Source organism: Kogia breviceps, chromosome 15 (genome assembly GCF_026419965.1).
Source record: "Kogia breviceps isolate mKogBre1 chromosome 15, mKogBre1 haplotype 1, whole genome shotgun sequence".
NCBI classification, from domain to species: Eukaryota; Metazoa; Chordata; class Mammalia; order Artiodactyla; family Physeteridae; genus Kogia; species Kogia breviceps.
In genome coordinates, this window is record NC_081324.1 from 27,192,767 (window position 1) to 27,218,360 (window position 25,594).

Below are 25,594 nucleotides of genomic sequence, written 5' to 3' on the forward strand. Positions count from 1 at the left end.
GGTGATCTTTGGTCTGCTTGCATTTTTGTCCGCCACTCCCAACTCTTATTTTACAAATTCCCTAACAAGGGAGATTTCAGTTCCAACACTGAAAATTTAGTTTTTCCACAGGAATATACATGACTCTATGACAGCTGCAAAGTCATGGTTTCAAAAGGCTTTGGTCACAGGGTTTTTAAATTGGAACAGTGTTTCCCTGAGAAAATGAAGAAGTGAACTTTTCCCTAAAATATTTGTAGGTGTACTTCCCTTCTTCTGTTTGTTCATTCAGCAAACTGTATAGTTTGCACTGAGTACTTCAAACCCAAAGAGGAAAACACCTTTAGGATTCCAGTGTCACTTTCCAATTCTCTAAAATTTCGGAGCTTCCCACTGCCGTCTTCAGCATGTTTGGTTATAGAATCTTTATAGGACTGATAACTTACACAAACAAAGCAAAACAGGAGACTCCTTTACCTGTATTTCTCTTTTTTAAAAAAATAAATTTATATTTTATTTTTATTTATTTTTGGCTGTGTTGGGTCTTTGTTGCTTCACGCGGGCTTTCTCTAGTTGAAGTCAGTGGGGGCTACTCTTTGTTTTAGTGCATGGGCTTATTGCGGTGGCTTCTTTTGTTGTGGAGCACGGGCTCTAGGTGTGCAGGCTTTAGTAGTTGTGGCACATGGGTTCAGTAGTTATGGCGCACAGGCTTAGTTGCTCTGCGGCGTGTGGGATCTTCCCAGGCCAATGCTTGAACCTGTGTCCCCTGCATTGGCAGGTGGATTCTTAACCACTGTGCCACCAGGGAAGCCCCCTACCTGTATTTGTTTTTGATGGTTCAAATACCATTGGTTTCTGAGTGAGAATATTGTAAGTGTGCAGAAAATAGTGATTTTTTTAAAAAGTAAGAATTAAACAACTTCTAAATACCCAGAAGTAATCTGGCATTAACTTTCAGTCTTTATAATATATGACATCCTTAAATGAATTGAAAATGTGACTTTAAAGGGCCCTTGGATGTTGATGATTTGGTATTCAATTCTCTGCTTTTGTGGTATTTACAAAATCAGTTTAGGTAGATTAAAGTAAAAATAGCTATGCTGAGTATTTTAGAAAAATATAACTTCTTTTTAATACCTAGAAACTGGTAAAGCCAGGAACTTCTCTTATTTTACCTCATTGAAAACAAATCTATTCTCCTAAAAGAAAGATAATAAACTACCTAAAAAATCCTTTGCAATATCCAAGAAAAGTGACAATACAGAATAATTTTGAAGGATGGGATCCCATTCCCCCTCCTGCAGCTTTGCCAGCCTGAAACAAACCGACCGTCTCCTGTAAGAGAATGTCACACACATGGGACAGCATGGAGGCGGTTCTGCTGAGGAGCTGGGGAAAGAGCTCAGTGATGGGCCCTGCGATGCTGACCACTGCCGTAATGTGTACCTTGCATTGATTTTAAATAAGCCAAATGGCTTATCTGAGAATTCTGGGTTGACTTTGATTTTGTGACTCTGAATTCCATTCACTTAAGGCTTTGTTGGTTTATAGAGATTAATTTTTTAATACTGTTAACATCGTACAACCAAACACCAAGAATATCAATAAATATCAATAATTAGCTTTGGTCTTACTTCCTCTTTCTGGTGGACCATTCTGACTTTATAAATACAGTACAGTCTCAGTGCCAATGCCCCACTGGGGTTAAAAATTCCATAGCCAGAGCACATCACCTTGATGTGTCTTGTCACTTGTTTGGGCATGTTTTGGAGTCTGAAAGAAAAATACAAAATGAGCAAAAGAACAGATCACCGATGGCTTAGTATGAAATTGGTTACTAGTAAAAACAACAGTTTTGAGACCCTTGAAGTCAACTGGGGCAGCTAGTCAGAAATGACTTGTGCCCATGGCTGTGGATGGGGGTTGCATTCACAAAGGGCTTTCAACCATCCTTTTCTTGATTTGTAGGTAGAAGATGCGGTTTTCTTCAGGATAAGTGACTTTACTGAGGGGCATCTTATAGATGTTGGGGTTTTTCGTGGTCAGCAGGAGGAACAGTAGTGTCGCCAAACAGAAGGGCCAGGTACAAGATGGCAATCCGACCTGGAGCAAAAGAGACAAGTCACATGTTCCTTTGAGATCCTGTCGGAGGATCTCAGAGGAACCACGCTTCGCTCCACTGTCATTCAGCTCAGGGGATGACTCGCTGGGGGCACTGCTCTGGAATCTGCTTGTCCCTGTGGAGACTGAGTCTAAGATCTCAGGGCATTCTGCAGCTGAAATGTCAGCATGCATTCCTTAGGGTTGATGTATGTCTTTCCCTCCCTCTCATACAGTCAGACTTCCTACACCGGATGTGCAAACATGACACCTTGCTCCCAGAGATGACACTTCACCAGCCACCAATGGCTCCTGACCACTCATGAGGTCCACAAAGCCATTTTTGATTAGTTCAGCACTCTCTCCCCTTGACCTCTACCCAGACTAGGTCTTGGACTCTACTTGCTTTACTTCTTTTTGTTCCGTCTCTCAAAAAGACTGTAAGCTCCTTGATGAGCTCTTCCTTCTGTGTGTCCATGGCAACTCATGCAATTCTGAGCACACACCATGTACTTGGTTAGGTTTGGCCCTATACATGGACCCCCAGGGTATGATGGTACACAAACCTGACTTCATATCACATCTGGAAGAGTTGTAAAGAACACAGATGCCTAGGCATCATACAAGATCTACTCTACCAGAAATGTCAAGGGACAGGGCCTGAGGACCTACATTTTTCAAAATCTCCCTAGCTGACTCTGTTTCGCAGCCTGCCAAGTTCTGGCCCACAGGCCAAGGTCTGTGAACCTTTGTTGGGATGTGAAGGGCCCCACAAGCTCTAAGGCATCCCATCATACCTGTAACAGGGCTTTGATATTCCACCATAAAGATACTGTGTCTCCAGAAGGACCCTCCCAGGTAAGCTCTCGAAGTTGCTGTTGAGAGGGCTAGATGCTGTCCTAACCCAGTGGCAGCCATGACCACATCTACATGGATAGAGTTATCATGAACTGGCCCTGTATCACCTGCAGTGGTCGGTGAGGAAGAGCACTGAGAGGTGGGAGACCCCAGAATACTCTGGGGACACTGGGTTCCTCAGGGGAGGGGAAGGACAAAGTCAAAGGAAGAAGAGAGTAGCAGGTGGCTCTTAATGGGCAACCATTTTGGTTACTAAATAATTCAGCCAGGGGCTTTTCTGGTGGTGCAGTGGTTAAGAATCCATCTGCCAATGCAGGGGACATGGGTTTGAGTCCTGGTCCGGGAAGATCCCACATGCTGTGGAGCAACTAAGCCTGTGCACCATAACTATTGAGCCTGCACTCTAGAGCCCATGAGCCATAACTACTGAGCCCACATGCCACAACTACTGAAATCTGCACACCTAGACCCTGTGCTCCACAATGAGAGAAGCCACTGCAATGAGAAGCCTGCATGCTGCAACTAGAGAAAGCCCGCACACAGCAACGAAGACCCAATGCAGCCAAGAATAAATAAATAAATAAATAAATATATTAAAAAAAAAAATTCAGCCAGGACATGGGTCTAAAAAAGTCGTACTGATGACTGACTGGGGATTAAAAAAAGATAAGGGGTATGAAAAACTGTTGGCTTAATTAAAAAAAAAAATCTGGGTCTTTAACCTATTATCCTTTTCCTCCCTTTTCTGATATCAACCAATACATAGTTCCGGTTTTCTGTTTAAGTGAAAGATACTCTAAAGTCAACTTCTTGACACTCAGAGTTAAAGTATGAACTTGATAATATATTATACACCCTAAGTTTCACTTCTTTAAATCAAACAATCTGGTATTTTTAGCAAGCCTGGTGATTGTAGTTTGGACTAAGGTTTACTGTGATGCTGGAGGGTAACTGAGGACAGGTGGGTCTGGCAGATGGACAGTAGTGGCTATCTGTCGTGGATCCTGCCCCGGGATGCCACCGAGGTGGACTTCAGGAGGGCTTCCATATCACTGAAAACTGATCGATCACACTGATGAGAAAATGAGATTAAAGCAAGCTCACCACAGCCATCAGGTTGGACATGCTGGCTCCAATGTAGGCAGTGAACAGGGCTACAAAAAAAAAAAAGGAAAGAAGAATGCTTGGTAGGTGCACTTTTCATTACAGGAAAGACTGCCTTTAGGTATAAATCCCTGGAATGTAAACTTGTGCGTTTCACCAGCGAGCCCAGCATCCTGATTACAAGTATGAGCTTAGAGTCAGCGGCTCTGGGTTCAAATCCAGACTCCACCCTGTAGGAGTTCGTTGCCTCCTCTCAAGGTCCGCATTTCCTCACCTGTACAAGGAGGTATTAGGAATCTCTCTCTCACGGGTTGGTGTAAGTGTGAAGAAGATAATGCTTGGGCTTAACACACAGTTAGTACTCAATAAAGTTAGCTTTTCTGTGGTACTATTTTGTTGCTATTATTGATAATATTTAAGGAAAAGGCCTTCCATGGTAAATAAACTTCCCCATTATTTTATCCAAGCATAATAATTAAAATTAAACTTATGAATGTTCCTTGAGACAGCATACAATCTCATGGCATCTGGGATTCTCAGATCAATGGTTAGAATTCACAGTTCCAAAAAATCATTGTATATATATATATATATATGTATGTGTGTGTGTGTGTGTGTGTGTGTGTGTGTAGTAACTCAAAAATTGGCAGAAACTGAACACAGACCTGGAATTCCTCCCCATAATAACATTTTCCCAAATACCATTAAGGTTGGCATACAGGTCAATGAATTAACATCCTGTTTTTATTTACTTTGAGCACAAATTAGAGTAAGTAATTTGAGTTATATGTATGACTTTCAATGTAAAACCACAAAAACAAAGATCTCAACTAGGTAACTCAATTCCTGGCCCCAAGGGGCCTCGCGGAAGCCCTTAGGTTTCACAGAGGCGGCCTGAAGAATAACCTTCTTATAATGGCCACATGGTCACTTGGGCCAGCAACACTCAGTGTTAGACAATCTCATCATCTGGTCCTCAAGTCCATCGAGAAATCATATCTGCTACTCTGGGGAGCTGGGCAGCGGGGGCGGGAGGGACCTTATGATCCTCCTTTACTTTACTATAGACTTCCATCCTTTTATCGATATTTTATGTTTTTATCCTGATATTTTTTGTTCAACAGTATACCTAATTCTTTCACATCTGAATTGTCTCATGCTAATGGGAAAGGCTCATCTTTGGAAATGATCTGGGCTTCAAATCCCAGCTCTGCAATTTTGTTTGCTGTGCAACAAATCACTGAACTAGGAATCTAGTTTCATCATCTGTAAAAATGCAATTTGAAGAGGTTTTTTACAGAGAGGTAATGAATCTCAAATGAAATCATATATTTTCACAAACAGCAGCTATAAACTCATCTCTGTCACCATGGGTTGGAAGTACTGCTCTGAGCACAAGGGTTGGAAGATTTTCTCTGCTTGGCTTTCATAATTTCATTCTTTTCCCCCCCATTTAGTTCATTCATTCTTTCACTCATTCAAGAAATATTCACTGGCCATTGGCTAAGCACAGGGGACACTCTGTCCCTTCTCTCCTGAGTACCAGCTTTTCTATGACACTCCCTTGAGCACATGAGACCTTATTGCCATTTCTCTCCTAGAAGTGCAATAGCTTAATACCTATTAATGCACTTTTGGTGCTCGAGTCTCATATTGTAATGCTCTTTCAATTCCCTGTTGCTTTTCTTTCTATAGTAAGAGTATCAGATTATCTAACAGTTGCTGTCCATCACTTAAGACTAGCTGGGTTGGGCTGGGAAAGCCTTACATTAGAGGTGAAGTTCTGTACACCATGGTTTGGAGGTGATGACCCTGACAGCGTTCTGAGTAGCTGAGGGAGAGAAAAGGCCCTTGAGTGTGTGGAAGGGAGGACTGGATCCTAGTTCTTCATAGACAACGTCCCTCCCCACAGACCACCATGTGTGAGTCCTACTATGATAACCCAACCTGTAAGAAGAGATACAAAATGTGTTTACAGTTTACACTGATAAAATAACAAAATTAAGGAGTTCCATGGCCATGCAGTTTCTGGCTTAGGGACACAGGGAAGGCAGCTTTATCAGGCTCTATCAGTGACTCCCAAGTCCTCTTTCTGATAAAGCCATGGGAGCTAATAAAAGAGCATCTCGGGATAAATGTCTGCTATTTATTTACCTTGGCTGACAAGGTTGATCTTTTGTTTGGCAGTATCGGGGTGATATGGGCAAGTATAAACTTGCTGTGCGATTTTACAGTGAGATTTGCTGTATAAGAGGGACTAGAGGTCTGTCTCAAAACTTTATGTCCAAAGATGAAAAAGACTGATAGTGCCCAGTGTGGATGAAACAGGCCCTCTCATGTACTGTCAGTGGCAGGGGAAATCGGTACGGCCTTTGTGGGGTGCATTTGGCATCTATTGAAATTAAAATTAAAAGGCAGAGCTGGAATTTGGGCACCAGGGAGGGTCTGGGCTCTTAACTAATTCAATATACTGACTTAACCAGTATGCTCTACTAATAATGAAAATCTGATCTATCCAAAGGAAGGGAGATGTGATAGCCAGAATAAAGGGCCAAAGACGTCCATGTCCTGATTCCCAGAACTTGTGAATATGTTACCTTACATGGCAAAAGGGACTTTGCAGTTGTGATTAAGTTAAAGATCTTGAGATGGAGGATTATCCTGGATTAACCAGGTTGACCCAATGTGATCACAGGGTCCTTATAAGAAAGAGGCAAGAAAGTTCTGTCTAGGGAGTAGGATGGAGTGTTTTCATCTTCTGCTTTATACTCTTCTGTATTGATTGCATTTTTGTTTGTTTTGTTTGGTACAGTAGGCCTGTACAACTATAGAAGTATAGAAAGAAAATAATCATGATATCACAGCTTTGGGAAACACACATCTGTAAACATCTTTGGCTTTTCCTTTCCCATAGTCTGTGAAGAGACCTTCACAGACCTTATCAACAACTCCTGTGACCAAGACAGTTTCTGCTTATCTTTAAGGATGTGCTCAGACTGTCCCTATGCTGGCCCAGACCATGCTTTCTACCAACTGGAATTCCTCCTCTTACTTTTTAGGACTTACAGAAAAGCCACCCTTTCTAGGAGGTGCTTTTTGGTGATTCTGAGCTATAATGTTCCCCCAGGGACTCACTCTGCACTGTAGGTGTTTCCTGGCTCTGCATCTTGTGGTCTCTGTGGGCTTCTCTCTCTTACTCACCTGGCTTCTGTTCTCTGTACAGAAAATCGCCTGGGATCTAAAGCTTCTGAACCTCTAGCTCTTCCTACTACTGTCTGGGTTGTACCATGAGTGTTTAATACGTATTTGTTGCTACTGCCAATACAGAAAAAATAAAGGTTTGAAACCTCAGACCAACCTCAGAATAAAGAGTCTAACCCAGGTGAGCTCAGGAGGCCACATAATCTGTGTCTACCCTTCTCCTTTGCCCCAAGCTTTAAACAAGTATGGGAAAATGAGCGAAAATTTTGACAGGACTATTAGGTGAAATAGTTATGTAACTAAAAAGAAATTCACAAAATGACATGTGAATGGCAACCTGAGTTTTGTTAATCTTCCTACAGCATCAGACAGTCAAAATTGGATTAGGCCTTAGAAATCCTTGGTTCCATCCCATGTCCTACCCGACGCAGGAACTCACTCTAAATCCTGCCTGACATGTAGCCCACCACTTTAATAATGGCTGGATTGATTCATCTGGTGATAAAATGACTCTAGACAAATATTTCCATGAGATTACAAAAGTTTCTGCCTGTTCCAATATCCCTCCACCCCTTTGTCCCCACGGAAGTGTCATTTCCTTCATTCTAGCACATTATCTTACACACTTTTATTTGTGTTGAATTAGGGATGCCAGAAGCTATAAGTGAATAAGCTCCCCTTCCAATGGCCAGAGAAATCCATGGTAGCTTTTCAAATCCAAAGCACTTGAGGTCTGTTTTCACCTAAGTGCCTGAATGGTACTAAAGGGAAGGAGAGTAGTGTAGTGGGCATAACTCTGGAAGTTGTTAGCAAATGTGGATTCTGGACTTATATTTACCCCTAATGGATGCCTTTCAGTGTGTCACTTTCTCTCTCTGCCCTTATGTAGAATCCCAACAGTAAAACGAGAAGGTTGGAGTGGAGATCTCCAGAACTCTTTCTAGATCCCATAGGCTGAGTCTGGCTAGAAAACTGAGGTTAGAAAGGGTTAATATAGCAGTTCTCAAAATGTGGTCCCCAGAGCTACAGCATCAGCACCACCTGGCACCTTGTTAAAAATGCAAACTCCTCCCCCTACCTCTAACAATGAGTCAGGGACTTGGGGTGAGACCCAGCAATCTGGGTTTTAACAAGGCTTCTAGGTGATTCTGATGTTTGCTTCATTTTATTTTTTGTTTTTTTTGCGGTACGTGGGCCTCTCACTGTTGTGGCCTCTCCCATTGCGGAGCACAGGCTCTGGACGTGCAGGCTCAGAGGCCATGGCTCACGGGCCCAGCTGCTCCGCGGCATGTGGGATCTTCCTGGACCGGGGCATGAACCCGCGTCCTCTGCATCGGCAGGCAGACTCTCAACCACTGCGCCACCAGGGAAGCCCATGCTTCATTTTTGAGAACAGCTGAATTAAGGTGATTCTCTAAGGGCCCATTAATACCACCTGATTCACCAGAGAACCACTCTATACTTAGCTTGTTTCCTTTTAGTTTCTTGGGTCAAACAGTTAGTATGAAGAACATAGGACAAGTCAAGTTTCTATCCCCCAACATACACATATTGTAAAATGGTTCTCTCGTCTTCAAAATGAGTAATGAGGTAGACAGAGCAGACCCAAATCCTCCCAGAGTGGAGGCCAGTTGCCCTTGTCCCATCCTCAGCAGACAGCAGGGGGCTCAAACTAGAACTCCTGCTCTAGTTTCTCACACAGTCCTTTCTGACTGTTTGTCCTTGATGTTGATCCCATAATCATAAGCAACCATTCCCCAGATGCACAGGATACTCACCGCAGGCAAGAGCCAGGAGGTGGGTTTGCCAGGTGAGCGCCATGAACATTCCTCCAATTGCAATGCAGGTTAGAGAGCTGTTGAAACCCCAGAGTCCAAAGTAGATGTTCTCAAATGGAGCTGAAAGACTGAGTCCTATTAGACAAGACAGAGGAGTCAGAACTTTGGACTAAATGCAGGATGCTCTGGAAGGAGTCTGGGGGTGGGGAAGTCATTTGAGAACTCCCACTGGTCCCTTGGAAGCAGACCTTCAAGAAAAGTCTGGGGTATAGAAGATGCCTGAGACAATGGATGGAGCAGAGGAGGTGCTCAGTATCTGGTAACAAGTCTTACACTCACCTGCTGCCATCCCCAGCAACGACCCGATCGCAGCATGTAGGCACATGAGTGGGGAGGAGAGGAGGATGGCGCCTAGGAAGATGCCCCCTGTCCACGGATCATCACAGCCATATATCTGACCAACACCCACAGGCAGGGACTTCAGTAACTGCAGAAACAATTTAGAAAATGCGGTCATTAAAAGTACTGTACAGAAACTCACAGGGCACCCACAAACACAATGTGATGTCGTTTTAGATTTAGATTTATCTTATCTTTCAAGATCAGTGCTACACATTTTTAAAATTCTCTCTCTCTCTATGGAAAAATCTCAGTCATTCTTCTGCTTTATCCCCAGAGATACACCAGCCCTTCCCTGCTGCGTGCTGAGCATGCCTTTCCCAGACCCTTCACTCACTGGCTCTACTGCTCGCACTGACATGTGGCTTTGGTCACTGATAAGCTCCCAGTGCTGTGTCACTGCTTCTCACTGATCCTGTGAGGACAGACCATGCCTCCCAGTGAGGATGGCAGGGACCACAGCTTACACTTTTATTGCTTTCAACTCTCCATCAGCTCTGAGGCCAATAAATCAATGCATCGCTATGGTCAATAGAAGTATTATTCCTCCCACGTAATTTAGTTATTAGTGCTAAGGCCAGAGACCCAAAGTCGGGTTATCTTATCCACAACTCAGAAGCAATTATTGGCAGGTTCATGAGTCAGGACCATATTTACACTTCTGTTGGTAATGAGAACATTTATTCGTTAATTAATTTTACTTTATTTTTTGTTTTTTAAAATTTATATTTATTTATTTACTTTTTATGTTTTTATGTTTTTTATTAAAATTTTTTTAAAATTAAAACTTCTTTTTATCTCTTTTTATTTTTCATTATATATACATTTTTAGAGAGCTTGTATTAATTTAAACCAAGATATCCTTAGCTTATTCCAGTTATCAACAACTGCCAGTCCTCAGAACACAAAAATACATGTAAATATCACAATTCTAGCTTTCTGGCTGGGTTCTGAATTCAGGTAATGTGTTCACAGAGTGGCAGTTCTTAGGAACAAGGTACAGGGTTTGATTCAAGCTAACAAATGATAACTCCTTACAACAACGCTTCTGGTAGGGCTAGGATGGGCATAATTAGTTGTGTTAGTTCTGTTTTGACCAAGGCTATCACTGAAAGGGGCCCTTCCCACCTCCCATCTCACTCCTTCCACCTTTTGGCAAGGACCTTTGGGAGGCAGTGACTCTGATGGAGGCCAGCTTTGGCATACGGAAGTGTCTGCTCCTTCCATGAATTAGGCTGGATCCAATGCTGGTTTCTGATGCTAGTCTGGTCCTTGCTCAGGGCACAGGATCATACTGTGAGTTTGATTCTAACCTAAGATGGGCCTAAATTCTTCCAGCCCATGCTGGATCTTCACGTCTACACAGGATCATTCCCTGTTTCTTCTAGACCAGGGAACTTGACACAGGCAAAGACCGTATGGTCTTTTATCGCAGAACTGGACAGCAGAACTATACCTCAGGTAGCCAGGGAAATGGGGAGTTGATGAGATGGGAAATAAGTATGCTGTTGTTGGAGAGGTAGTTCAGAGTGAGGAGAAGGACAAGACCCCCCTTCCCCATGTCAGCACTGTCCACTAGCGCTTTCCGTGGTGATGGAATATTCTGTATCTGTGCTGTCCAATACGTGCAGTTATTGAGCACCTGAAATGTGGCTAGTGAGGCTAAAGAACTAAATTTTAAATTTTATTTAATGTTAATTAACTTTACATTTAAATTAAAATAGCTACTGTATTAGATAGGGCAGTTTTAGATAGTTTAACTAATGCTATTTTTTCATGGGCAGTTCTGATAAATTTTTTATTTTCCTTCTGAGTTATTTCCAAATGCTCCCATTCATTTTCTGGGCGAGAAGCTAAAGGAAAGGCTACTTGAACTCCTCACATGTTTTGACTGCTCAGCAAAGAGGACAGCAAAAGGTATTTTATAACCTGATAGAGGAAAAACCAGTCTCTTGCACCCTAAAAAAGGTAAGGTTGGTTTTCTTCTGATTTCAAGTGTTTTCTTTTTTTAAGTAATCAAGAAACCTTAGGGCTTCCCTGGTGGCGCAGTGGTTGAGAGTCCGCCTGCTGATGCAGGGGACACGGGGTCATGACCCGGTCCGGGAAGATCCCACATGCCGCGGAGCAGCTGGGCCTGTGAGCCATGGCCGCTGAGCCTGCGCTACGCAACGGGAGAGGCCACAGCAGTGAGAGGCCCGCGTACCGCAAAAAAAAAAAAGAAACCTTAAACAGATTTATTAAATAAACACCAATACAAAGAGCTGCAATTTGATTTGGGTTAACCAGACTTTTAAAAATAGTGCTCTCTCTATGCACAACTGTAATGAAATACACAGCATACATCCTAGGATAATGGTTCTCAAACTCTGGCCCACGTCACTATTATTTGGGGAGCTTGTTAATACAGGCTCCTAGGCTCCACCCCGATGATTATGATTTAGGGAGTCGAGATGGAGCTTGTATTAGTATTTAAAAAACAGTGATTCTTATGCCTCCAAAGCCTGAGAAATCTGAATTACTGTACGTATTCTATGAGATCCACCATAAGAAAAAGCAGAATAGAGAGGTTCTGCAACAGGATCTAACAGTAAGCAGCCAGTTCTTTTGATTAGAGGAGGCAGGTCAGGGAGGACTTAACACCAGGCTGGAGGCCCCTGCCTCAAGGGCTGGCCTCCATCATACCCCAGAAATAAGGGCCAAGTTTGAAATAGAGTGTCTGAATTTCAATGGAGGTATATTCTGGAGTTAGCACTGCAGATTTCAGGAAAAGAGGAGGAAAAGTTAGCTTTGACCAAATAGTCATTAAAAAAATCCTTTAGAGCCCACAGCTTTGGAGTAGAACAAATAAGCATTTAGACGGCAAGAGGCCCGCGTTAAAGGACTTCCTGGTGGTCCAGTGGTTAAGACTCTGCTCTCCTATTGCAGGCAGCCTGGGTTTGATCCCTGGTAAGGCAACTAGACGCCGCATGCGGCAACGAAGATCCCGCATGTGGCAACTAAGACCTGGTGCAGCCAAATACGTATTAAAAAAAAATTCTTAAAAAAAAAGAGGAAGGTGGCAAGGTCCCCCCAGTGCTGAGTCTCTATAAGCTTCTGATGCCCATGAATAATTAACCAGGAGGACACGGGGTGTCTTCCAGAGCCAATGGCGGGGGTGGGGTTGGGGGGAGGGGTTGGGGAGGAGGAGGTGTAAGAAGATAGTGTATCTTACCTGCAGGGCACTGAGGTCAGACCAGGTGACATTGGGAACTGAGGTTACAGGTGTGAACAATTTGCTTGGGAAAAATGGATTGTAATGTCCCGTGGCAGAAAGGTACATTGACAACGCCATGTTGAAGGGCAGGGTGAAGACAGGGAGGTCCCATTTGCAGAACACGGAGTTCAACGCGCTTGAGAAAATTGGACTAAAAACAACAACAGAACAGAATGGAAGAATATGCACGTGAAGCCTTCCAAACTCCCAATTCCCTGGAATGGAAGCCAGGTTGACAAACTGAATCTCTATACCATGGAGGGGCTTTGTTTCATTGGCAAATATGTCCCTAAAGTGTTGTGTCACCAAACTTTTCACAGAAAGAAAAGAAAAAAACCCAAACCCAAACACACCTAGAATCAATCGTGTCATAGAATAATTCTTACATACAGTCAAAAATAAACTCTCAGCTTATTTGGCTTGTGGAAAATTATGCTCTGGGTTTGCTCACAGTGAGTTATAAATCTAGGTTTAAAAAATATTTTTGAAGTATTTAAGAATCTGAAAAAAATATTGTCTAAACAGTTAAAGCCCCTTCTGTAACCTACTTGATCATATGCACCTCCCTCCCCACCAGAGGCAAACTTGATCTTGAACTTGTATACCATCTCCACGAGTCTTCGTATATTTAGTCTTGAAAAAGAAAAACAATGGTCCCAGGGAGGATGCAGGTGGTGTGGACTAGGAGGAAAGAGATCTTAAACTCAGGAGGGCAGAGTTGTAAGTCCTTGAGCAGTTGAACTGTGTGGCCGAGGGCAGGGAGGTACTTTCAGTTCCCTCTTCTGTGAACTGGGAGATTGGATTATATGATCTCTGGGCCCATTTTGTTCCCTCACTTGTTGATCCAATCAAGGAGCCATCACTTGAAGGTCAGAATCCCAGGTTTCCGGAATTGGGGGAGAGGGTGAGTGACCATGTGCAGATGATGCCTCTTGCCCTTGAGCCTTATCTTCAGAAGAGGTGGGAAGTCCCTCCTGAGCAGGTTGGCCGTGGCGGCAGGTTCTCCTCCACACACCTCTGCTGCAGCCAGGGTGGGCTCACTGTCCTTAGTGGGCTGCACGTATCATTTGTGTGGATACTAGTATTTTATATTCTCAATATACGATGGTAAGAAGGAAATGTTTGTTTTCAAAAAAGAAAAAAAGGATTTAAGACAGTGTCCATGTAAAAACTAGTTTGAAGGATTTAGGGTTAAAAAAGGGATCGAATTTAGTAAAGAATTATTTGGAAGGGGACGGGGCAGGAGGTAAGGGGAGTTCATACAGGCACAGTGGTTCTCGGTGAGGTCCCTGGATTAGCTACATCAGCATCATCTGGGAAGTTGTTAGAGATGCAGATTCTGAGGCCCTGCCCCCGATGGACTGAATCAGAAAGCCTGGGGGAGGGAGCAGCAGTCCGTGGTTTTTTTTTTTTAACATCTTTATTGGAGTATAATTGCTTTACAATGGTGTGTGAGTTTCTGCTTTACAACAAAGGGAATCAGTCATACATATACATATGTGCCCATATCTCTTCCCTCTTGCGTCTCCCTCCCTCCCACCCTCCCTATCCCACCCCTCTAGGTGGTCACAAAGCACCAGGCTGATCTCCCTACGCTATGCGGCTGCTTCCCACTAGCTATCCACCCTGCGTTTGGTAGTGTATAAATGTCCATGCCACTCTCTCTCTTCGTCACAGCTTACCCTTCTCCCTCCCCAGGCCTTGCAGGTGATCCCGATCTGATAATGTGCATGTTTGAGGACCACTGATGTGGGGAGTGGTTCTCAACTTTGATTGTACTTTAGAAGCTCCTGGGAGCCTTCAAAACTCCCAATGCCCTGGAAACACCCCACACCAATTACATCAGAATCTTGTGGGAGGGTGGCTGTGAGGTGTGTGTGGAGGCCACACGCATCGGTGTGTTTGAATGTTTCCAATAGACATATCCTGAATCTAAATTTAAAAATATATTTTTCTAAAACTTGTGTTTTATATACATAACATAAAATGTGCCATTTTAAAACCATTTTAAAGCATTCAGTTTAGCGGCATTAAGTACATTCACATTGTTGTACAACTATTACCGCCATCCGTTCACAGAACATTTTTCATTTTGCAAAATGGAAACTCTATACTCCCTAAATAATAACTTCCCCCATTGCCTCCTCCCCCTATACATTTTTTCAAAAAGGCATTTCGAAAACCAGTTACAACTTACCAAGTCATGGACATAACAGATACAGGGAATAACAGCCACCAGAAATAGTTTCCCTTGTCTGAAAAGACAGCCATGAGGATTCCCACCAGGGTGGCATTGTAGCCCTGGAGCCCTGCTGCAATGGCGGACCTGTGGGCAAAAGGCACAGCTTGGACACCTTCCAGGAGGATGTTGGCTGGACATGCACATAAATGACACTTGTAACTTCCAGATAATATTTACACTTGAAAATGAGATTATATTTAGGATTTTATTGCAAAGTCTGTAGAAGCCAAATACTAATCAAAGCATGAAAAAGTAAAATATACATAGATAAAATGCAAATGTGCACATAGAACAACCCCTATAGAGGTGTCATAGCTAAAGATAGAATTCCAGCATCTAAGGGAGGAAAGGGAAATCAGCAATCCAACCTATTCTGCTTCCTTTTACCCTTTTGTTCCAAAAGTTATTATTTCTTTTAAATCATTAGGACCTCTGACTTGAATAGAGCTTTGATGTGAAACTGTTTCCTAAGTCTGATTTTCTTGGTGAGAGATGTAAGATTCTTAAACAAAAAAAAATTTACTTCCATGGTGTCTTTGATCTTATAAACACAAATCTTCCAACTTAGCATATATTTTCATCTTCCTGTTCTTCCATTTTGTTGTCTCCAGATATACATTTCCAAGTTCTTGCAAAGAAAAACAATTACTTGGCAAAATTACTTGGCAATTTACTCCATTTAATTATGTGCATATTTAGCACCTAATTCTTTCTTGGGCCCTTTTTGCTTCCCAGCATTTAACCTCACTTCTAAATGTTGTCCTGGATAAGTTTCTACTCCTGGCCAAAATGGCTCCCATTTCATATTTGGGGACAAGAAGCTCCAAGTGAGAAATGGAATGATTTCTATAGAATAAGCCCCGGAGCTGACAAGCCAGGCCCCCCAGGGCTCTGAGAATGGGCACCTTGAAGGTACCCAGCACTCAAGGATGAAGTCTGTAGGAGTCACGGGTGTGCAGATGGTGAAGTGGGTGGGTGAGGTTGAACACAGGGCCTGAGAGGGAGGTGATGTAGCAATGAGTCACGCTACAGGGCAGTACAGGATGATGTGAAAGCTTCTCCCGGCCTGTTTATCCCTGGAGCAGGAGGCACCAGTTCAACAGCAGGGTGATATTCATCTGGGCAAGAGTATTAGAGGTGAGACTCCATGCTCAAAAGCCTTTGTCTCCCTTAATCCTTCAGGATACGTGGCAGGTGATGCGACTTGTATTGGTTTAACCCAGGAAATGATAATTGAGGCCATACCTGATGGCAGTGGAGAGCTATGTGAGGCTTGTCCTCTCAACAACTGACTTTTAGATTTAAGGCTTGAGTTTGATCAACAAAAAATTAACTGCAATGCCTACATGTTGTGGAATGCCATAGTTTCAGCAACAGGAAGATGTGTATTCACTTACAGCAGAGGATTACCTTTTTCATGTGCCCTTTGGGACTGAGGAGAGTACAAGAGATCTGAAAACGAACACATGTAAATATGGCTGGTCTTTTAAACCAGTGGTTCCCAACGTTTTGGGCACCAGGGACTGGTTTCATGGAAGGCAGTTTTTCCATGGACTGGGTTGTGGGGGGATGGTTCAGGTGACAGGGAGCAGCAGACAAAGCTTTGCTTGCTAGCGCCACCCACCTCCTTCTGTGTGGTCCGGTTCCTAACAGGGGGTGTTGGGGACCCCTGTTTTAAACCATACTTGATAAGGAAAATGGGTCAACTTCTACTGGGGCAAAACGATGAAGATTTGATATGATACAATCCTGGACCACACCTCCAAACTAGACAGACTGTTTCTTGACGTGCATTAGAACAGAATTTGACCTAAGGTACAAAATCACCCTCCATAGAGAAGAAGTCAGCCTCCTTGGACCTGATGGGAAAGTGAAGCATTTTCTGACTCTCCCCCCGAGAAGCCCCTTAGGCACTTTACAGTAAGTGTTACAGGAGCTTAGCTGTATAATGACCATCCACTGGGGGTGATGCATGGATCCTGGACCCCTAGAAGACCAGCAGCCTCCCTGAAGGAGCTGGTCAGGCAGGAGCCATCTCCTCCCATGGTAGGAGTCAGCTCATCAATTCTTCAGTGGCAGATAGTTTATAAAGTACATGCTATTTTTAGCCTAACACATAGTTCAGAAGACACACTAACATTACTTGTCAGAACTTGCTTACTTGGAATTTATGTCAGTTTGTCTCTCTGGAAGCTGAGTTAATCTTTGCACTGTCCATGAAGAATGAATTTACTAAGCTAAGCATGGAAATGAGATATAATGGGATTAGTGGGATTTTTAAGCCACTAAAACTTTTCCTGAACCCATATTCATTTTTTGCAAATAAACAAGATGCTGATGATAAATATTGATCAATCATTAAAGCAGATCCCTTTGGACCCTACCCTGGGAATTACTTATAGCTTTGTTCTGGTTACCATGTAGTGCCAGGAGGATCTGGCATCATTCAGACTGGCCACTTATTCAGGTACCACGAATAAGAGGCTATAAATGATGTCCTTGCCTCTAACTAAAGGCACATAGAAAGCATTCTGTGGGATAAAGGTTGATTCTCCTGGGGAGGGTGGGGCTTTATCACTGTTGCCCACAGTCACTGGTTGGCTCCTGTGTTCTAAGAAGCAACAAGCAGAGGCTTGGAGGGATGCGCCTACCTGTCCTGACCGAGTAACAGGGCTGTCAGGGTGGAGACCACAGTTCCCACACAGCCACAGAGCGCCCACCAGGGGTTCTGGACCAGGAGTCCCACCAGAATCAGTATTCCGCTGATGGGGTTGCTGACAAACACCACTTGGGATATGCCCCGAAGGACCCAGTCGACGAACTGGAGCGGCTGGGGTTTGTCTGGAAGAGATGAGACAGGCAGAGCTAAGGAAAGAGTGAGGCAAATGGGCCTCCTTCCCAAGTCCAGGGCCCACCCTGAGCAAAATCCCCTCTCATGAAGGTGAAGCTAATTTTTGATATTCCTTGAAGTTTTGTCTCTGAACCTTTTCCCCTTAGTGGCCTTCAGATCCCTGAAAGCAACCAGTTTCTTGCCTCACAATCCAACTACCCCTACTAGAACCTCAGTTCCAGAAAGCATCGAATGCACTTATTTACCACACTTAGAGGTTCAGATTCATACGCCAAAGGAATGAATTACCAATAGTAAAATTTCAGTTTTTAAGTACCGAAATTATAAGGAGGAACCAGGTGCCTCCCTCTGATATCAACCGGACTGCAGCCCTGAACACTATCTCCATTAAAAAAATTTGAAGAAGTTTGCTGGTTAGAAGATAAAAAGTTAAAAAAGGGAGAAGAAAGAGATAGATAGAAGGTAGGGGAGTATAACTAAAGATATGACTAGAAGAACCAGCAAACCATTTCCCCCAAAGCCACTGCCCCAAGGGATGGAAGCGTAAATACCTTTAAGCCAGTTGGCAAATTCTTTCATATCACCAGTTATGTAGCCAACTGACTTGGGGAGGCATCTTCTCTTGTGAACTGGTGGACCCTGATTTCCACCCTGGTCCAGTTTAACCACAGTGGGGCTGTCCTCCATGGATAGCTCTTCTTCTAGCTCCTTAAGGAAAGAACAGAGCTCATAAACATCCTAATGCAGAACACTTTGGACTGGCCAGTGTGGGGCCTGGTCACAGTAGCCACAGAGGATGAGTTTAAAGGCACTTCATCTGGACCATGACATCCCGTGGAACTAAGAAAGCACCATTTTTCTCTTGAAATGTTGTCACGGAGATTGTTACCAAGACCCAAACCCCATACTACTTTTGTCATCACTGCTTTCAATGCCACCACGAAAAAAGGTTCTGGTCTTGAATTTCATAAGGTTCAGTTTCTAGCTCAACAAATATTTACTGAGCACTTATATCTTACACTCAAAGAGCTCAGTCTAGTTAATTTCAACATAAGGAGTCAGATAATGATATAGAAATAGCTAAGATAAGTACTTAAGCTTCTTGCTGCCAATGAAAGGAGCCAGATGTCAGGTTACAGACCAATCAGGTACTTTCCAAGACAAGCAGCCATTTTAAATTAAATTTTTATTTTACAAAAAAGAGTTTTGTTTTTAAAAGTTTGAAAGAGAAGAAATGTTTACAAAACAGTGTGTGTGTGTTAACACAGACTAAGAAAACCTCCTATACTCACTCTCCAAGTCAAAGATTGCTTGACTATGTCGTGACATCAGGCAACTGCCTCAGATACTCTTTATTTTTGGAATTTTTTATTTAAATGTTTAAAGACTGGAAAAATAATATTCCACAAAGGTGTAGAAAATGGGAAAGGTGGAGGCAGACCAAGCTGTTGAAAACCAAAGAATTACAATTTAACAATTGTACGCTGTAAGAATGTACAGGGCATACTTAGAGTAAGCATGCCTCGGGGAAATACCAACAGTATAACCGTGACTGGTGGTCACTATGAGACTTTTCACTTCTCATGATAAGTGTTAATAGGAAAGCACCAGCATCAATAGAATATGGTACCCTGTAGACAAAAATGAAGGTTTTATGGTGCCGATGATAGATATAAAAGAATACCAATGATGTCATCCCAGAAGCAGGCAAAGGGAGAAAGACAATGGCAAAAGTATCTTGAGTTTCTTTGCAAGGAAAGCAAGGAGCACAGCCAGGCCAGTGTGAAGTAGGGGAACACCAAAACCATCAGACCCCAGAAGGCACAAGTGTGGAATGTGGAAGCCACAGGCACGTAAGACATGACCAAGGAAATACCCAAAACTCGTGCAGTTAAACCAGCTCGTCTTCTCTCTGTGACCAGGCTGTGAATGAGGGCTTCTCGTGGCTATTTTTTGGTCCCATCGTTGTTCCATTTACCATAGCCAACAAACGGCTATTAACAGATAATAAAAGTTATGGCTTTAAAAATTTTTATTTTTTGCAATCCAGATTTTAGTTTTGGCTTCTATTAATCCCAGTACAGAAATCAATGTAACATTTTTTACTGAGTCACAATTTCACTTCAATAGTATTATTTCATTGCCCAACTAACTATTCGGGGGCTTCCCTTCCCTGGTGGCGCAGTGGTTGAGAATCCGCCTGCCGATGCAGGGGACACGGGTTCGTGCCCCGGTCTGGGAAGATCCCACATGCCGTGGAGCGGCTGGGCCCGTGAGCCATGGCCGCTGAGCCTGCGCGTCCGGAGCCTGTGCTCCGCAACGGGAGAGGCCACAACAGTGAGAGGCCTGCGTACCACAAAAAACAAAAAAACCAACTAACTATTCTGCTTTTGAACAATGGCCAACCATTCCACAAAGTAGAAGCTGTTTATGCAATGCATTCTAGACCAAGGTCATTTTGTTTTGGCAAAATAGTGATAGAAACCAGCATTTGTGAGACTTCCAATGAACATTTGCATTAAGAAATTCTTAAACTGAAAACTGCTGGAGGTCAGGAACCAAAAGTAAGTCTATATGGAGCTCAGCTGGCCCCAAAGTTAAACAAGGAAAACTGTTTGAATTATTAAGCAATTGTGAAAAATTGGATTTTATTTCATAATCTAAGTGATGACTCTCATTTATTTTTATTTATCTCCCTCTTGAAACATCATAACTGAAAATATCACTTGGAAAGCCCTTTCCTCAGCTACAGTGACCCCATTCTCAAAGCCATGCATCTTATGAGAGGTATCAGGCTCCAGTCCAGGCAATGACAAGAAATTGCCTTGAGTTTCTGTAACTGAGTAGATCTGGCCCTACAGAGGCGGCAACGAATGAAAACATTATACTGGACGTTTTCCATCAAGTACAGAAACAATTGGGTATATGGGTTATTCCAGGGTGAACAAATTCATGTTCTCAAAATTTCCAGCATTTATTTATTTATTTATTTTAGAGGGTTTTAAATACGTCATCACCTCAGAGATCTTGGAGATACAGATATGAAACCTGATATTCTAACTGGCCAGACATAACTGAGAACCCGACTGGCCAGAGTTCCCTGCCTAGCCACCCAAAGTTGGATAAAGATTGAATCATTTATCTGAATCCACAGCCCAACATATAGAAGGCTTGCTGTGCTTTGTCTTTCTAGTATCCACATATTGGGGTAGGTTGTGCGGTTGCCATGTCCTAGAGAGAGGGGTCTTCTCATGAGTTGAGCAGACAGTTGCTGCTGTGGCCGAACCCCCCAGGAGCCATTTATTCTGAACTCCTGAATACTCTGGAGCCCTGGGAACCCTGACTACTTGCTCCAGAACTTAGGGGTGAGAATTGGTTATAAGAAACCAGTAACTTAAAGGTTGTGGTTCACCCTAGAATTTTATCATGCTAGACTGTATGCATTTCTTTAGGGAACTTTAAGAATCCACAAACCCTAATTGGAAAGGCAATGCAAGGTGATAAAACAGGAACTTAAACTGATGCTCAAACTTCTCAAATCTAAGTACGTCATTAAATTTCAACTAAAAAGACAGAACCAGAAAATAAAAGGAAGAAACTCTATAAAATAGGAGGAGCGTAAGTTAAAAATCCCAGACTACTTTTTCCTAGCTTTTCCATGGTTGTCAAAACTCTGCATCCAACCCAGATGAGTGTCTTGTGACTTTCTTGACCAAGACCCCTGTGCATCTGCCTCAGCCCAAGCTGCACTGCTCAGCAGAACATGAGGACCCACTTCCCAGGCTCTGTTCAGAAAAGACACAGCAGAGTCACAGAGACAGAAGCTGCACAAAGGTAGCATACCTGTTCTGGTGGCCCATGGGCCAGGGCCAAGCTTAGCCAGGGCAAGCCTCTGCGCGCTGCCTCACCAGTTTTTTTTCCAAAAGGGTCCCTCCAAAGAGGACCAGGAGGGGCGTCACCAGCGGCGCCAATCAAAGACCGTCCGTTCATCCTTCCTTTCTTTGCATACATGACAAAGGGCAAAAATAGATGAATCAGCAGGATTCGTGCCCTGGCTGTGGTGTGAAATGCAAGGTAGAGAGAGAGAGACGCAGGAGCTCTCCCAGGGAGTTCCTGGGGAGAGGAGACCTTAACAGAGAAGGCCCATTTCTTCATAAGCAAGAGCTCCATCAGCAGAGAGAGACGATGAGCTGACTGCAGACACCGAAGGTTCATTTTACTTCGCTTAGAACAAAAGAAAAAAATGGCAAATCATCCTGCACAGAGACTTATGCATAGATTTTGTTCTGCTGCGTTTCTCCACTATCAGGAAGCTGACAGATCTGAAGCCTGTTCCAGAAGGAGGGGTGGGCTTCAGGCTCTGAAACACTGCAGGCAAACTGTTAGGGCTCCATCTTGGGGGTCAAAGCCAATGCCACAATTTCCCTCAGCCTTGATCTTTACAAATGTGAGAAGGAGAAGGCCTCTATTTTCTGTGATAAGATGCTAGCCACACTTTGTATGCATAGCAAAAGCCCAGTCTAAGAAACTGCTAAATGGCATTTTTTCTCCCTTGTATCTGAATAGGAATTGTTAAAAATTGGACATTGCCTCGTTTATAATAAACAATTCTTAGTCGAATTCAACAAGTGTGGCAACTTTTTGTTTCCTTTCGTTTTTTTTTTTTTTTTTTTAAAAACTTCCATCACATCCAAGGATAGTATTCGTCCTTCAGAGGTCCCAGGAAAGTCGTATGTGTGGTATTTCTTTATTTTTTTTCTTCCTCTTTTATTTAATGTTTACTTTCTTCTACTGGCTTGGTTTGAAATCTGAAAATTTCGACTCTACTAGAGTGACTCAGAAAAATCCACAACCGTAGAAAATATTACTGACATGTCTTAGGAAAAAACTGTGTATGTGTGTGTTTATCCATGGTTAAACAATCTGGCTCATACCTGACCAGTGGGTTGCATTATGTATATTTTTGTTTGATAAAGAACAACATCCAGAAACCCAACTGTAGGGCACTCATCTTATACACAATTTTTTACAAAAAGAATGAATGAAATAAAAAGGAAAGAAAGAGACAGGTAGGACTGTCACATTCCCCTTTCACATTTCCCCACCGCCAAAATCACCACGTCTTAGAGAATGACATCCTTGAGGTCAACAACGATATTACCTTAGCCAAGATAGAGAGAGAAAAAGTTGAGAGAGCATATAATTCGAGGCTTCATTTGATAGAAGGGAAAACTGGGGTCCAGAGTGGGGACCATCCACGTTCACTCAGCAGGGTCAGCCTTATGGAATAGGTAAGCCCTGGTGGCTCTTCGTCTTCCAGGCTGGAGCCACACACATTGATGTCCCCAAGAGTCTATTCAAGTCAACACACAGTGAAGGAGCAGCTTCTGAATGCCGGGATGCAAGGGGTGTTAGGGCTCAGTGACACAGTAGACACAGCCTGTCTTCGTGGCCTCCCTGACATAACCCTGGGGAGGGGGTGCTGAACAGCAGCAAAGGCCTCTGCGACGCCTGGTTTCACCCCATGCCCTTGCCCAAAGCAGTGACTCTTCTGACAGACAAACATCTCACCGTGCCTCAAAGTAAGCCTCACTCTCCTGCATCGCTGACATATCTACAACAAGGCTTATATGCGCTGAAGTTAACATCCCAAGACTATTCTGGAAGCTGCACCCGATGAGCTTACAGGAGTCAGAAAGCACTTTTCATAGCCCAGATCACTAATACAACAAAGCAGTACTCATCATTCTGAAATATCAAGATTTCAGTTCAACTACATTCCTTGTTTTATTACAGGAAGTACACCTCATTCTATTGTCAGCATATATTAGAAATTTGTACAATTAGAGAGCCTTGAAAGTTGTTAATTTTCTACATGTCAAATATCATTTTTAAAAATAATACAAAGTTTTGGATATAGATATAGAAGAAAGCATATAAACATTCATGCTCCATCATAAATAAGAGAATTTTCAGCATTGACATTTATCTGATACTTACAATAATCTTTACTTTAGGTAGTTTTTGATTCTAAGCAGTGGGAGGTGCTCAGGTTTCTCTAAAGCTGTAATCAGAAACAAAGAAAATGCTGTCAGCTATCCTGTCTCCTGATTAAAACACCTCTCTCCTCAGAACACATCCCCTAGAAGCCTTGAGGTCTGAATTCCACATCAGAAAGGGTAGCTGCAAAGAAGCTGCCAAATTCGTGCCTGTAGTGGGACTGACTCGTTCTCCCAATGGGTGTTCCAGCACCCTCCCTCCAGCACGACAGCACATAAAACCATAGTTGGAAAGGGCCATTCCGAGTACCCACTTTTTTTTTGAGTCGTAATGATACATCTCCAATTTTACTTATTTCAAAAACACAGCCTGAAACTCCTGTAGAGCTTCGGTGAGCTCAGAGTCCTTTAGCACCTCAGGTGGACTCCTTGCTGAAACCCTCTTCCACACGGAACTCCGGCACTGACCCACCCTGCTGTAGAAACCATGAACCAAGACTCTGCTTGCAAGCGTCCAGGAAGAAGCCCGTGGTTTGGGTAAATGGCTTTCTAGTATACCAGAACTCTGTCTTTGCTGCTTTTACCCAGTTCCAATTATCTGAACATATTTCTCCATTAACAAAAGAAAAGCAAAAAAGAGCAAAAATTAGAGAGGTCTAAGAAGACAACCTCCCAACAGGGAACAGTTAGAAATGAACAGACATGAAGAGAGTACTCACACTGCAGCTGGTTTCCTGGGCAGAAGGCACTGGCTGATAAAGCCCTGCTGGGCTCTATTAAAAGGGAGGTGCTTAGGAGGAGGGTGCTGGGGGAGGCACCCAGCACTTTGATACTCAGAACCCACTCTGCATATCTGTCCTTCTTTTTTTCTCCTCCCACTTCAGGCACCAGGGCCAAAGTACTGCCGAGCAAGTGGCCCCCTGTCCTGTGCCTTCTGTCTGTCTGTCTCTGTTCTTGATTGGGTGCCAGCAGCTTTGCCATCGTTTCTGTGGATCCCCAGGTCTTTGTCCAGCAGCAATCCTGCTGAAGCTCATTGTTTTCTTCCCCGTGCTGTTTCCTCTAGCACCTACCCTCACCCTGAGATATTCCGGGGAAGATTTGTAACTGGAAAGGATCAACGAGTGTCACTTAAACTAAAAACCGACAGAAAGGTTGCTACACAGTGGTGGAGTGTTCAGGGGTGGAATGTTCTCTCAGACTTGACGTGGCTTCTGCACAGGTGTAGGAATCCAGCAAAGCCTTGCAGGGTGTGGTGCGAGCGTGAGGGAGAACCGGGGTCCACACGTTGTTTTCTGGAAACCAACCTGCCCTTGTCCCCAGTGAGGAGGAAAACAAAAATATAAATGTTTCCCTGGAATCATCCCCCTTTCCAGGTGAGAATCCCAGGACAAACTCTGCTGCCTTTAAAAGTCAGGAGGCAAACCCTCCATAGCAGAGGAATCTAAAATTCAAGTGAGAAATCTCTTTATTCCCCATTTTTCTTAAATTTCATTTTTGTGGCTTGTTCTGTGATGGCGGAAATCACGTGAACTCTGGTTCACCTCTATAAGCACAGAATTTAAAAAAACAATAAGACCCACAGAAAGCTGTGCAGGTGTCAGCGGGGCCTCCCGCCCACCTGGCTGAGCTGATAGACCTCATCAGGGAGGCGGCCAGCAACTCTCTGGCTCCACCCCCTGGACACCAGCCAAACCACAGGGCTCCATGTCCGGGGGATTCCCTCCCTCCAAGTGTCCCCTGCAGCTCAGGGTATGTGTGTCCGGGACCTGGGAGGGAGACCATAGGTCCAGGTTTATGACCAGAATTTTGAGGTTCAGGCAAATCTCCCTT

At 43.5% G+C, this 25,594-nt stretch overlaps 1 protein-coding gene across 3 annotated transcripts; it reads right to left on the bottom strand.

Annotated features, from left to right (window-relative positions):
• Positions 1-1,515: 1,515 nt before the first annotated feature.
• Positions 1,516-24,518, bottom strand: SLC14A1 (solute carrier family 14 member 1 (Kidd blood group)). Of its 3 annotated transcripts, XM_059041025.2 has the most exons (11): positions 24,484-24,514; positions 23,766-23,829; positions 21,609-21,764; positions 18,317-18,473; positions 17,566-17,755; positions 14,870-14,998; positions 12,631-12,823; positions 9,360-9,507; positions 9,021-9,155; positions 4,042-4,091; positions 1,516-2,082 (listed from the first exon to the last, which is right to left on the bottom strand). In XM_059041025.2, exons 3-11 carry the CDS (start codon positions 21,753-21,755, stop codon positions 1,909-1,911), a joined length of 1,323 nt encoding a protein of 440 aa, XP_058897008.2. In that variant the 5' UTR covers positions 21,756-21,764; positions 23,766-23,829; positions 24,484-24,514; the 3' UTR covers positions 1,516-1,908. The 3 variants fall into 3 exon arrangements, with proteins under 3 accessions (XP_058897008.2, XP_066872061.1, XP_066872060.1); XM_067015960.1 differs by lacking the exon at positions 21,609-21,764 and having other exon boundaries at positions 24,484-24,518; XM_067015959.1 differs by lacking the exon at positions 4,042-4,091 and having other exon boundaries at positions 1,918-2,082.
• Positions 24,519-25,594: the final 1,076 nt, after the last annotated feature.

Excerpts from the sequence above, each read along its gene's own strand:
- SLC14A1 (XM_059041025.2), bottom strand. The coding sequence starts at position 21,755 with ATGAACGGACGGTCTTTGATTGGCGCCGCTGGTGACGCCCCTCCTGGT. Across the intron at positions 14,999-17,565 it reads CTGTTACTCGGTCAGGACAG|GTCCGCCATTGCAGCAGGGC; the intron begins GTAGGCGCATCC and ends TTTTGCCCACAG. Across the intron at positions 4,092-9,020 it reads CCTCCTGGCTCTTGCCTGCG|CCCTGTTCACTGCCTACATT; the intron begins GTGAGTATCCTG and ends TTTTTTTTGTAG.